The sequence below is a fragment of the Balaenoptera acutorostrata genome, chromosome 20, assembly GCF_949987535.1.
Source record: "Balaenoptera acutorostrata chromosome 20, mBalAcu1.1, whole genome shotgun sequence".
Lineage (NCBI taxonomy): Eukaryota > Metazoa > Chordata > Mammalia > Artiodactyla > Balaenopteridae > Balaenoptera > Balaenoptera acutorostrata.
This window is the reverse complement of record NC_080083.1, coordinates 7,932,304-7,945,689: the sequence shown is the minus strand read 5'-3', so window position 1 is coordinate 7,945,689 and position 13,386 is coordinate 7,932,304. Positions and strand designations below refer to the sequence as shown.

General features: G+C 47.0%; 1 protein-coding gene across 5 annotated transcripts in view; it reads left to right on the top strand.

The window, feature by feature from the left end:
* Positions 1–13,386, top strand: part of NTN1 (netrin 1) — a 209,159-nt gene that overhangs the window by 17,163 nt on the left and 178,610 nt on the right. For all 5 annotated transcript variants that reach the window (XM_057536808.1, XM_057536807.1, XM_057536810.1 and 2 more), the window contains exon 2: positions 6–1,087. In XM_057536808.1, the coding sequence (XP_057392791.1) occupies positions 70–1,087 (1,018 nt within the window). In that variant the 5' untranslated portion in view covers positions 6–69. The remainder of the gene's footprint in view (positions 1–5; positions 1,088–13,386) is intronic.

The window sequence follows — 13,386 nt, the reverse complement described above, 5'->3', positions numbered from 1 at the left end:
CGCAGGCGCCTTCTGCGGCGGGCGGACCGACTCCTCGGCGCGGCGGGGCCGGGGCAGGCTGGACGCAGCATGATGCGCGCAGTGTGGGAGGCGCTGGCGGCGCTGGCGGCGGTGGCGTGCCTGGTGGGCGCGGTGCGCGGCGGGCCCGGGCTCAGCATGTTCGCCGGCCAGGCGGCGCAGCCCGACCCCTGCTCGGACGAGAACGGCCACCCGCGCCGCTGCATCCCGGACTTTGTCAACGCGGCCTTCGGCAAGGACGTGCGCGTGTCCAGCACCTGCGGCCGGCCCGCCGGGCGCTACTGCGTGGTGAGCGAGCGCGGCGAGGAGCGGCTGCGCTCCTGCCACCTCTGCAACGCGTCGGACCCCAAGAAGGCGCACCCGCCCGCCTTCCTCACCGATCTGAACAACCCGCACAACCTGACGTGCTGGCAGTCCGAGAACTACCTGCAGTTCCCGCACAACGTCACGCTCACGCTGTCGCTCGGCAAGAAGTTCGAGGTGACCTATGTGAGCCTGCAGTTCTGCTCGCCACGGCCCGAGTCCATGGCCATCTACAAGTCCATGGACTACGGGCGCACGTGGGTGCCCTTCCAGTTCTACTCCACTCAGTGCCGCAAGATGTACAACCGGCCGCACCGTGCGCCCATCACCAAGCAGAACGAGCAGGAGGCCGTGTGCACCGACTCGCACACCGACATGCGCCCGCTCTCGGGCGGCCTCATCGCCTTCAGCACGCTGGACGGGCGGCCCTCGGCGCACGACTTCGACAACTCGCCCGTGCTGCAAGACTGGGTCACGGCCACCGACATCCGCGTGGCCTTCAGCCGCCTGCACACGTTCGGCGACGAGAACGAGGACGACTCAGAGCTGGCGCGCGACTCGTACTTCTACGCCGTGTCCGACCTGCAGGTGGGCGGCCGCTGCAAGTGCAATGGCCACGCGGCCCGCTGCGTGCGCGACCGCGACGACAGCTTGGTGTGCGACTGCAGGCACAACACGGCCGGCCCGGAGTGCGACCGCTGCAAGCCCTTCCACTACGACCGGCCCTGGCAGCGCGCCACAGCCCGCGAGGCCAACGAGTGCGTGGGTGAGTGGGGCGCCGCGGGGACGCGGGCGGCGGGCGGGGACCCGGGCGGCTGCTCCCGGGCCTCGCGACCGAAGGTTCCCGAGGATCGCCCGCTTCGTGGATGTGGTGGGGATGGTGGGAGGCGCGTTCCTGGAAATCGGGCACCGCGGAGCGCAGAGAGCTGGTCCGCTCGCGCTCGTGGCGCTGGCCGTGGACGCTCGGGTTTGCGTTCAAAGCGCTGTGCGAAGCCAAGATGTGGGGTGAGGGCTTTGCCGAAAATTTGCCGACCGGTTCCCCTAAGCCCAGATCCAAAGGCACACACTCCTTGCCTTCCCCTCAGTTTGGCGGGACCCTGGCGTCCACCTCCGCCCCAACCCCCTCCCCTAGGGCTGCAGCTGCGCGCGCTGTTGGGGACCCCGGCCCGGTTCCCGGGAAGTTCCAGCTCCACGACCACAAATCCTTTGGGAGATGGCAAAGGGATTTGCAGTTTGGGGCCAATTCGGTACACGACGACTATCACTCCTGCGTCCTCCATTTGTCTTTTATGGTTTGAAAATAGATATATTTTTTTCCTTTGGACAGCGTGTTTGTGTTAGCAAAAGAATGATGTGATTTAAATTAATTACTATCTACAGATTACAAAAGAGAGTTCACTAATTATGTTAAACTAATTCAATCCCGCTCCAAAAAAGTATACCAGATTTTTTTGTTGTTGTTAGCGTCAGGGTTCGGTGAAATTAAACAGTTCCGAATTAACTAAGGGCCCAGATTCTCGATTTCATGGGGTTTCAGTTCCTGAAAGAGAAATCTGACAAAACCGGCACTGGTGGATACTGTTGGGTCGGAAATGAGGCTTTAGAAAAAAAAAAAGAGAAAAGGATCCGTTCTGTTTCTGAATCATACAACTTTGCTGCTGTAGAAACTCTGCGGCATCAGTTTCTCCCCAGGAGGACAAAAAAAAAAAAAAAAAAAAAAGGAGGGGAAAGGTAGTAAGACCATACTCTGCTTTTCCAGTATGAGATGTAAATGCCCAAATCTCATGTTTTATTTTAATGAAAATCATCAACGTCAGTCGTCAATATAGTTGGTCAGTACGCCCTTGAGTGTTCATCTTTCGTGGAATATAGACGTTTCCTCCCCCTCCCCCTCCCCCCAGCCCCACACAGCCGGTGTGAGTCTCTTCAATTGCTTCGGCCTCTGAGGCACATTACAAAGCTTGCTGGTCCCCACAAACACACGTTTTGAGGTCTGGTTCTGATTAATTGTGTCATGTTGTTGTCGAATAGTTTGTGCCTCACGACTGTGGATGTAGACTTTTGGAATGGAAAACATGTTTTGGAGAAGCCCAGTCGGCACTGAGGCCCAGGCAGGCGTCCTGGTCTGAAGAGGGCTGTTCTCCTGTTGCGTGGCGGGGCCTCCATCTTTGCACTCCAAGTGTACGCTTTTGCAGACCTAATTGTCCTTCCCCCTCCTTTAAGGGACGGAACTGGTTGCCTGTTGGAAGAGACTTTTCAGGATTCGGTGCCGAGATAGTGGTTACACCCCGGCTTAGTCGTCTTTGAGAATTAAAACTCCTTTGATCTGCTCCATTCCTTCAGAACTGTTGGTTTTTCCCATTTCTTCTCTTTCTTCTCCCCTTTCCTCTTTTCTTTTCTTCCTTTTGTGCGTAAAAACCTTTTATTGACATTTAAAAGGCCTCCCAGGGTTTTGCTATCAGTTTTAGTATGTATGTGCATATGAAAGATAACTTCTCATTGTCACCAGCAGGGTCTGATTGGAAAAAACACAAGTGAATACATTGAGGCAGATAAACTGGCTATGAAGGTAGCATTTTACTGGCTTGAAGATTCCTCTTAGCAGGGGTGGTATTGTTCAGATACCACCCACCCCCATCTCTCCCTGTCAGTTTATGTAACCCGCAATTGTTATAACAATGGCCATGTACTTGAAATAATTTCTGTAGTCGAGGATTTTGTCTTTTGACCAAAGCACTAACTCTGTGCACAAATTGGATTGACCGGGTTTTTTTTTTTTTTAAACCAAATCGAGCAATCAACATATTAACTAACGTAATTAGTAAGCCTTTTTGTTCAAAAAGTTTAATTAGGCCTAATAAGTACATAATCTACATGACAAATAATCGGCTAGCAATATTTTCTGGTTTTTACTGAAGTTATTTTAATTCTCAGTAGTTAAAGTATCTTTAAATCTTGCCAATTATTCAGTCATCTCATAAAAGCCAAGCCAATTCAACGATGTTAAAGTTATTTATAGTTTCCTTTTTGAATAGATGTTCTGATACCTTGTAGATATAGCCTCGGGAATGTCAGGTTGAAGTTCCCATAAAGTCTTAATTGAAGTCTTAGTGATTTTTCCATCATTCCACAAAAGAGAAAGCCAGCAAAGACAATTTAGAAGTGATTTACAATTAAAGGTCGAGCTTTTTATGAAAAGGCCCTGAAGTGGAGATATGTGAATGAATTAGTATTTGACAGGTGTTCTGAGACACTACAGGGCACTGTGCTAGGAAAAAGCATTAATGAATCCTTCAAACACTAACTTTTGTACTCTCAGCGGCTCAGATTTTTTCCCCAACATAATCCCATCTTGTGAATTTCACACTGTTGACATATTAAGTCAAGCTACCCAGATTATTTACAACTAAGGCAAAGTAAAGTATATTTTTAATTCTCAAAATGAGTTTTGATTTAAAACGAAGCATTATCACTGTCTTTGCCTTTCTAAAATAATGAGACATGACATAGTAAAGTGGCATCGTTCCCTAGGTTAACTCTCTCATCCCCTCTCCCCCCACAGTCCTAAAACTTGGAAAAAAATCGATATTATTATTTGACTAAATGGTTCTACACAGGGCTGAGGTGCTTTCGGTTTACTAAGAAATGCATATATCCTATTGGTTTTCTTTGGTCCAGCTTTCTTTTTGGGGTTGTTTCAAGGTTAAGTTCTCTATGGAATAAACATGAACTTTTGTAAGGTCCAATTTTATTTTAAATGCAATTTTGGACTTCTTCCGGAGAAGAAAAAACCCAAAACAATATGAAAGAGGAGACTATGTATAACGTTACGGCCTCGACAGCTCTCCGTGGAATAACTAAATACTTTCTTCCGCCCATGTGTATCAGCAGTGTTCACATGCTCTTATACACATGTGCATTTATATTCATTGTGTAAAGAAGCATCCATGCATGGTGGTGGGGGGTGTACATTCAAGAGAAAATGCATGAACAGTTTTAAACCACCTGGGTTGCTAGGCCCTTTTACCCCTCTTCCTTTTTTTTAAAAAAGAGCATCTGAAGACCATATTGTGTTTCATAAATTATTGACATCAGTTTTAATCAGTGTCCCCCTGACGTCGGAGCTGTGTTAGTATTTAGTGCCTGACGAAGCATGCTGTTTAATCTTACTGTGGGGATGTCAGCATGAACCCCTGCCTGGTTTGTGACAGGGTGAGCTTATGAAAACTCGTTTTGCGACTCACTCTATGGCTTGGCGTTGCCCAGCTGAAACCCAAAACCCACACAAAAGACGTCTCTGCAAGATGAGCACCGTGCTGGGCTGGCCTCCTATGGTCGTGGGTACCTGCAACATAATGCTCGTAATTGTTTAAACATGGCTTTGGGAGGGGGTTCCTCAGGCTGTAAATGGCTCTGGTGCTTGGGCCTACCATCATCTTCCCCGGCAGGAGAGGGAGGTTATATGGGAGGCGTTGCCATGAGAAATCTAATGCCCCGATAAAGACTCTTACAAAATCAGAAGGCTAAAATGATTTGCTGCTCAGTCTGGTACATAGGGATAGATAAGTGAATGCTGTTATAGTCCTAGTAATTATTGTAATTATTGTCATCATAATTACATAATGTAATCATAATGTAAATTATGATTAACCCTTGAGGGCTTATTTTTTGCCACTCGGATTAATTTAGTCATTTAATCACTGTGACTATGCTAATAATAGGCCCTATTATTGTCCTTATTTTACAGAGGAGGAAACCATAACCGAGAGATATTAAATGGTTTACCCAAAGCCATATAGCTAGTAGGTGGTGGAGCTAGGACTCCAGTCTGATGCTTTATGCTTGGTTTTATTGCATCCTCTGTGCTGCCTCCCCATAGAACGGATGGATGGATAAATGAACAGCAATTACATGTACAGGTCGACCTCAGAGATATTGTGGGTTCAGTTCCAGACCACGGCAATAAGGCAAGTCACACGAATTTCTCGGTTTCCCAGTGCCTATAAAAGTTGTTCACACCATACTGTAGTCTATCAAGTGTGCAATAGCATTATGTCTAAAAAAATGTACATACCTTAATTAAAAAATACTTCATTGCTAACAAATGCTAACCATCGTCTGAACCTTCTGAGAGTCATAGTAGTAACATCAAAGATCACTGATGACAGATTACCATAGCACATATAATAATAATGGAAAAGTTTGAAATATTGCAAAGAATTACCAAAGTGTGACACAGAGGTATGAAGTGAGCAAATGCTGTTGCAAAAACAGCGCCACTAGACCTGCTCGAGGCTGGGTTGCCTCACACCTTCAAGTTGTAAGAAACACAATATCTGCGAAGTTCAATAAAGCAAAGTGCAGTAAAGTGAGGTCTGCCGGTAGAGGAGAATTCGAGGAGAATAGTCAGAACAGCCTGTTATCTAGCAAGCTTGTTACCTCTTGCTAGAATTAGAGGTGTGTTGTATTGCATGATGTTATGTCATATGATGTCATATATCATACTCATATTTATTATGTTCATACATACTTAAATATGAAACTGTATATAAGAAGTCATCCTTGATTGTAGCCATCAGGCCTAGTGGGAGCTGGGAGATTTTAGGAATGTAAGTGAAGAGGGTTTAAGCACCTTTGTGTGGGTTCTCAGCGTGCACAGGTGTTGCTGATGGCCAAGTCTTTCTTTCTTTTCTTTTCTTTTCTTTTTTTTACTTTTTGGCCACGCCGAGCAGCATGTGGGATCTTAGTTCCGGACCAGGGATCGAACCTGCGTTGGAAGCGCGGAGTCTAAACCACTGGACCTCCAGGGAAGTCCTGGCCAAGTCTTTCTTGATTTCAGGGCCCATGATCCCTCTCAAAGGTGGTGGAACAGAGGTCGTAATCAGAAAATCCTTTCTAAGAAGCCCTTCTCCTTTGTCCCTCGTGTTCAGTATCCCGTTGTTTCTCTGGAACACACTGAAAAAAGCGTAGGAAGTGGCTAGGGAGTGTTGTTGTTAAAGAGGGGGGTTTAGTGGCATATTCCGGTTGCCGGCGTGGTGCTGGTAGGTGCCGGGCATGTGTGTCAGCGGCACAGGACTGTCATTTATCGCTGTTGGCCCCGTGGCAGCTGGAGTGAGGGTCTCTGCTGGGGTCCTCATTAGCACCTGGTGGGCCCGGAGGTTGCTCCCCGCTCTGCCCAGAGAAGCCAGACAGAGCCGTGTCAAGGTGCACCTTCTGGGGTGCGTCTGTGCCTTTCCAAGGCTTTGCCAACGTCTCCTTTGGTCCTGCCCAGACTTCTCCCTGACTTCCTTCTCCTGTAGAAAAATGAGATCCTCGGAAAAGTATTTGAGACTTTATGTCCAGAGTAAATATTGGAAAGGCAGTGGGTTGAAATTCAGATGTTCCCTGGAAGGAATCCCCTCATTTTCTGCTCGCAGCTGGTATCGATATTTCCTTCTTGAGATGAGTTGTGCTTTTCATTAAGTAAATTTTTTGTCTTGGGATTAAACCAACATTGTATTCTTAATAGACTTTTATGTTTACACTTCAAAAGTCCGCTGGGTTGTTATTCGTGTTATCTTGATGGCTTCCACAGCGTCTGCTATGCACACTGGCCTCACCAAAATAAATGGCTCTCTAGGGAACTGGATTATAAACCGGTCTTATCTGTCGGTGCTCTAGTACGGGTATTTTGTGAGCCAGTATTTTTTTTTTTCTTCCTTTCAGAAGTGATAATCATACCTTGGGTTTCTGCAGTGCCTTCCATTAGAGGAAGACTGGAGGTCTCGGAGAGGTTTTGAAATGCTCAGGTTTTAAGCCTAATACTTGCAGAGTGGCCTACAGCATTTTGCCTGTCATCTGGAAAGACACACATCAGCCCTTGTGGTCTCCGAAGCCTCGGAAGACGTGGCATTGGTTTGGGTGGCCCGGGAGTTAGAATGCCTGTCCGGGGGGTGTTGGGTTGCATCCTGAAGGCAGACCACAAACCCCTACTAAGTGCCAGGCATTGTACTAGGTGCTTTACATGTGCTTTATGTCAGTGAATCAGATTTCCACGAAGGAGGCCTTTCGAAACCAGATGTCGCTGCCACCAAAGGGCAGTTTTTACACAAACAAAACTGAATGTAGACAGGGTACATCTTGGCTCGTTCAGTGACGCTGTTGTATACACAGAGAGCAGGGGGTATCAGTGGCACTCGTTTCGAGGGCTGATCACATAAAAGCATGTCCTGTTGTAACCAGCTCCGAGGGATGGTTCCGAACGGTGCCTGAAATCATTGAGCTGCCTGCGACAGTCCTCGGACACAGGGCTATTTGCCTCCACGCTGTCTGCTGTCTTGAGGTTTGATGTGTACAGCACGTGGAGAGTTCAGGATTGCATTTCTGTAGTCTTATTCCAAAAATGTAGCTCTATTATAAACTTGGAATTAGATTTTCATTTGCCTTTGGAACGTTATATAATTTATGGGAATTCCTCCTAAGTCAGAAGGCAGAGACCCATTCCATTTGTCAGTTCCTTGCCTGTAGAGATAATACTTCCTTCCCATCCCCAGCTCCTTGGAGGCCTTGGCTGGGTGTGTGTTCAGCCCTGACTATATTATTTTGTGCCAGTTCTGCTCTCTGACCGAGAGAAGGGACTGTGTGTGCAATGGATGTTTCTATCTGCTGCATCCACTGGCACTAAGAGAACAAGGGAAGATGTCCTCAAGGGGACAGGTGTACCAGTGGTTCAGAAGTAGTGCCAAGGAATGGAGAAGTGTACTCTGCCTTTGCCTCTGGTGTGGTCATTCCTGGAGATCCTGAGTCTTCTGCCATTAGGGTCATTGTATTAGCTAGAGGTAAGGCTATAATCATGTTGCAGTGCATTTGTGCATATAAAGACGATCCAGAAGAAAGATTTCCTTGTGGGTATGGTGGGCTTCTAGGTTATTTGAAGGGGTGAGTGGTTTTTCAGAGGTCAAAGTAAATTTGTTGGGTGAGAACCTTGAAAGGTAGAAAGTAATACTGAGAGGAACAGAAAGTTCACTATATCAACTGATAATCAATGAATCCTCCCAACTCAGCCTAGAAGGAGGCTCTAGAAGTCTGTCTCTGTGGAGGATTCAGGACTAGCCTATGTAAGATGTGCGAGGTATCAGCCTTCTGTGCAGGTGGTCCAGTTTTAGTTGAGGGCCCATTCATGCCCCTTCCTGGCTGGTGCTATGGCTAGATTTTCTAGATTTTCCCCGGTCCTTTACTGCCTCCAGATAAGAGAGATTTTTGGTTGTCATGTCCAATTTTTCACACATTCCAGAGGCTCCACACCAAAGTTAGACAATCTGTAGGACCACAGGCACCTTTAAAGGGGCTGGGTTTGAATAAATGAGTCTTAGGTAACAAGGAAATAAGGTAGATTCTCTTTTAGTTTCCTGAGCACCAATATGTTGCATTACGTTCCATATTTGATGGAACATCCCAAAGGGATGGACACTTCCTGCCGCCTGATTACGGTTGTTGGGGCTTCTGATTTCATCTGTTCCTGCTTGGAGTGGCTGTGGTGAGTACTTGGCAAACGTATCACCCCTTCCCAATTCTGAAACCAGGGCAGACATCACTAATCAATCACTGCACTCTTTTCTCCTAAGTCCAGAAATGGTCTTAGGGTATTAGACTCCTTTTCAATGTAATACTCTAGGCAGCCGTTACTCCTTAGAGTTAGCCTAGGAGATAAAATCTAAGACCAAGGGTGCCGGGAGACCTTCCCCGGCTCCCCCAGTCTGCAGACAGAGAAGTACACTGTAAGTGGACGTTTCTGGAGCAATCAGTGGTCAGGTGACTCTGTTGGGTCTGGGGATGTAAAGCAGTGGGAAGTGATGCCCTCCCCGCAGGTGGGATGCAGTCTCATCGGGCCTGAGGCTCTTCCCACCTGAAAAGTCGGGCCCTGGACCCCACACCAGGTCTGTGCGGCATCGGGAGACAGAACTCTACACAGGCAAGGGCTCTGCTTACATTTGGGCTGACACAGAAAGTGCCGAACAATAACAGCGCCAGTCCCAGCATGAAAAAGGAAACACATTGTGTTTACAGATACAGAGCTTGGCCTCCGAAACAAGAAAGTACCTTTGGGTCGGGCGCCCCAGGGCAGGGCTGTTGGACAGCGGCCCCCCTGCTCTGAGTCCTGCGGCCAACGCGTTTCCTCTCCCCGCAGCCAGACCTCAAGAGGTGGGCAGGTCGATCGAAGCCAACTCTTTCTTCCCAGACCCAGCCCTGTCTCACTCCACAGCTCAGACCTGGGGAGAATTCATTGTGAGAAAGTGCTCGACCTGCCCAGCTGCCACGAGGAAGGAAATTGCTTCTCACTCCAATCCACAGAAACCCATCGGGCTTAAACCCGGATTGGGGGCAGATCTGCCATCATTGCTACCCAGACATGCCAGGGGAGAATGGGACTGGGCATCCTCTGTATTTCTCACCCCAGTTTGTTGTTGGAACCGAGGTGAGGGAGCTGTTTCTTGTTTTATTTTATTTTATTTGTTTTTTGTATGTTGGCCATGCCGTGCAGCACGCGGGATGGTTCCCCAACCAGGGATCGAACCTGGGCCTCCGCAGTGAAAGTGCCAAATCCTAACCACTAGGCCACCAGGGAATTCCCTGTTTCTTGTTTTAAATCGAAGGTGTCTGCAGAAGAATGTGACCCACGTTGAAGTGAAAAGCAAGTTCTGATTTTCCTGCTGCATAGAAATGGTTCAGTTCTAAAATCAAGATCAGAGAGCACAGCATTCTACTTAATAATATATGAAATACCAAGATGTGTGTATTAGGCGTTATGGTTGAGAGAACCCACCTCCAGCTTCAGACTGCTTGGGTTGAAGTCCTGGCTCCACCCCCGCAGTGTGACCTTGGGCGTGTTATTGAAGTTCTCTGTGCTTTCAAAGCCTTCTGTGTCCTGGGGGGCTCCACTGAAGACCACGCTGGTATATGGGGTACAGTGCCGAGTGAGAGGGGCCCTTGCATTGTGCTAGGGAGGGGGCTCAGAAGAGGGGCATAAGAAGGAGACCCCCGAGGCAGGGTGCTCCTTCTAGACTAGGGGCTTTCTTTTTTCTTTTTACTTTTTAAAAAAAATTTTTAATTGAAGCATAGTTGCTATACAATATTATATAAGTTACAGGTGTACGTATAGTGAGTCACAATTTTTAAAGGTTATATTCCATTTGTAGTTATTATAAAATATTGGCTATATTCCCCATGTCGTACAAGATATCCTTGTAGCTTATTTTATAACTAATAATTGTACCTCTTAATCCCTCACCTCTAAATTGCCCCTCCCCTTCCCTCTCCCTACTGGTAACCACTAGTTTGTTCTCTATATCTGTGAGTCTGCTTTGTTTTGTTTTGTTTTGTTTCGTTATATTCACTAGTTGGTTGTATTTTTTTAGATTGCACGTATAAGGGATGTCATACAGTATTTGTCTTTCTCTGTCTGGCTAATTTCACTTAGCATGATGCCCTCCAAGTCCCTCCATATTGCTGCAAATGGCAAAATTTCATTCTTTTCTATGGCTGAGTAATATTCCATTGTATGTGTACATATATTTATTCATTCATCTGGTGATGGACACTTAGTTTGCTTCCATACCTTGACAATTGTAAATAATGCTGCTATGAACATTGGGGTGCGTGTATCTTTTCGAATTAGTGTTTTTGGTTTTTTTGGATATATACCCGGGAGTGGCATTCCTGGGTTATAGGGTAGTTCTATTTTTAGTTTTTTGAGAAACCTCCATACTGTTTTCTGCAGTGACTGCACCAATTTACATTCCCACCAACAGTGTACAAGGGTTCCCTTTTCTCCACATCCTCGCCAACACTTGTTATTTGTGTTCTTTTTGATGATAGCCATTCTGACAGGTGTGAGGTGACAGCTCATTGTGGTTTTTGATTTGCATTTCCCTGATGATTAGCGCTGTTGAGCATCTTTTCATGTACCTGTTGGCCATCTGCATTTCCTCTTTGGAAAAATTAGACTTGGGGCTTTTTATCAGCACACATTTCTGTAGCCCTCACTACTGCCATGCTCTGTTCTAAACATTCTGCACATATTATCTTGTTTAGTCCTCATAACAGCCTTATGAGGTGGGTTCTATTATGAGTATAATTAAGTCAATTTCTTCACTGAAGTATAACGTAATGTACAAAAAAGCACACGAATGCTTAGTGCACAGCTCAAAACTTTTCCTGATGTAGACACACCTGCATAACCAGCACCCCAGATGCTGCCCTGAGTGCCCCTCCAGTCACCACGCCCCTTACCCACCATGCCTTGAATTGCCTGTTTTTGAACTTCATGTAAATGGAATCATATTCCGGCTGCTTCGGCTCAGTAGTACATTTGTGGTATTTATCCATGGGTAGTAGTAGTTTTATTCGTTTTCATTGCTATGCTGTAGTGTTCCGTGATACCCATGTATAAATTTATTTATTTGTTCCATTTATGGTGGCTATTTGGGTTGTTTCCAGATTTTAGCTATTAAAAATAGTGCTGCCGTGGTTGTACTTACCCATGTCTTTTGATGCATATTTGAATGCATTTCTCTTGGGGATGTGTCTGGAAGTGGAATCTCGTGTCCTAGGGTAGGTATCCGTTCAGCTCTAGTACACTGTGTTTATCCGTTGGTCACACGTTTTGTAGAAAGCGGTTGTACACATTTACATTTATACACCATTTTACAGGTGAAGGAAAGGGGGCACACACAGGGTACATGCCTTGCCCAGGGTCTCACAGCCGGCAGTGGTGGAGCTGGGGTCAGAATCTAGACAGTGTGCTTCTGGCGTCTTGTTTTCCACCACTGTGCCCGGTTGCCTCTCTCTTTCACCTGTATACACCCTGCCAAGGAAAACTGTTAATAATGGGGGCAAAGGTGACTTTGGGCCAGTCCCTTCACTTGTCTGGGCCTTGGTTTTCTCTTCTGTAAAATGAGGGGTTGGGCCACGCAGACCATCTTGAGCGCTCACATTTCTGTGCCCCAGTGCACGCACCTCCTTCCTGAGGACTTTTCCCAGCTGCGTTACCCACCCCTTCCATTCCCGTCTCCACCAGAGGCAGCTCTACAGTGTGAGCAGTGTTATTTCCCGCCACCTCCATTCCATTGGGATGCCCTCAGGAGACTGCGCAGGCTCTGATTGGAGGACTCACTTGGCCCCGCCCTTCAAGACTTCCTGGAATTTCCTCATCTTTCACTCACCAGCTTTTACACTGGGGAGGGGGAGACATGGGACCTTTGTTCCATCTTTGCCCTCTGGCATGTCAGCCACCCAGCCTTCTCTCTTCAGTCATGCGTGTTCAGCTGAATGAACATTCACAAAATCAACTCACTTGTGTAACTAGCTCAGCCATCAAGAAATTAGATATTTCCAGAAGGCCTCTTTATGCCTTTCACACCACCACCGCACTGTGGCCACCATCTTGACTGCTAACACCATAGATTTCGTTTTGCCTTTTCTTGAACTTCACATCCATGAAATCAGACTGTGTGTTCTCTTCAGTACCTGGCTTCTTTTGCTCAGCAGTATTTCCTTATAAGTAGTGTTAATCATAACTTATCCTCTAGTCCTTTTTAGTTTGATGGATGAGCGTGGTTTCGTGGAGGTACTGAGCCTTCTACTTGTCTTGTCTGCTCACCTTTGCTCGTGGTGAGTGACTTTCCTCATGTATTTGGCACTGACTGTCAGCTTTTCTTTATTTGGGATTTCGTGGAATTCCCACGGGTCTTAGTTCTGGAAATGTCCCTTCTGAGTGATTTTGCATTTGATTTTGCCAGACATCCTCGAGGTATCATTGGCTTGGGACCGCTTTTTCCATTAATTAATTATCTTAGAAATTCCTCTATCAAATGAGGAGTGTGTATTTTGCCTCCAATCATTTCCAGACCTGGGGTTTCATTTTCTCACTGAAGACTCTTTCTCCCTTTACTCAGGAGTTTTGGGGGACTTCCCTGGTGGTCCAGTGGTTAAGAAGCCGCCTTCCAATGCACGGGACGTGGGATCGATCCCTGGTCGGGGAACTAAGATCCCACATGCCGTGGGGCAGCTAAGCCCGCACGCCACAAC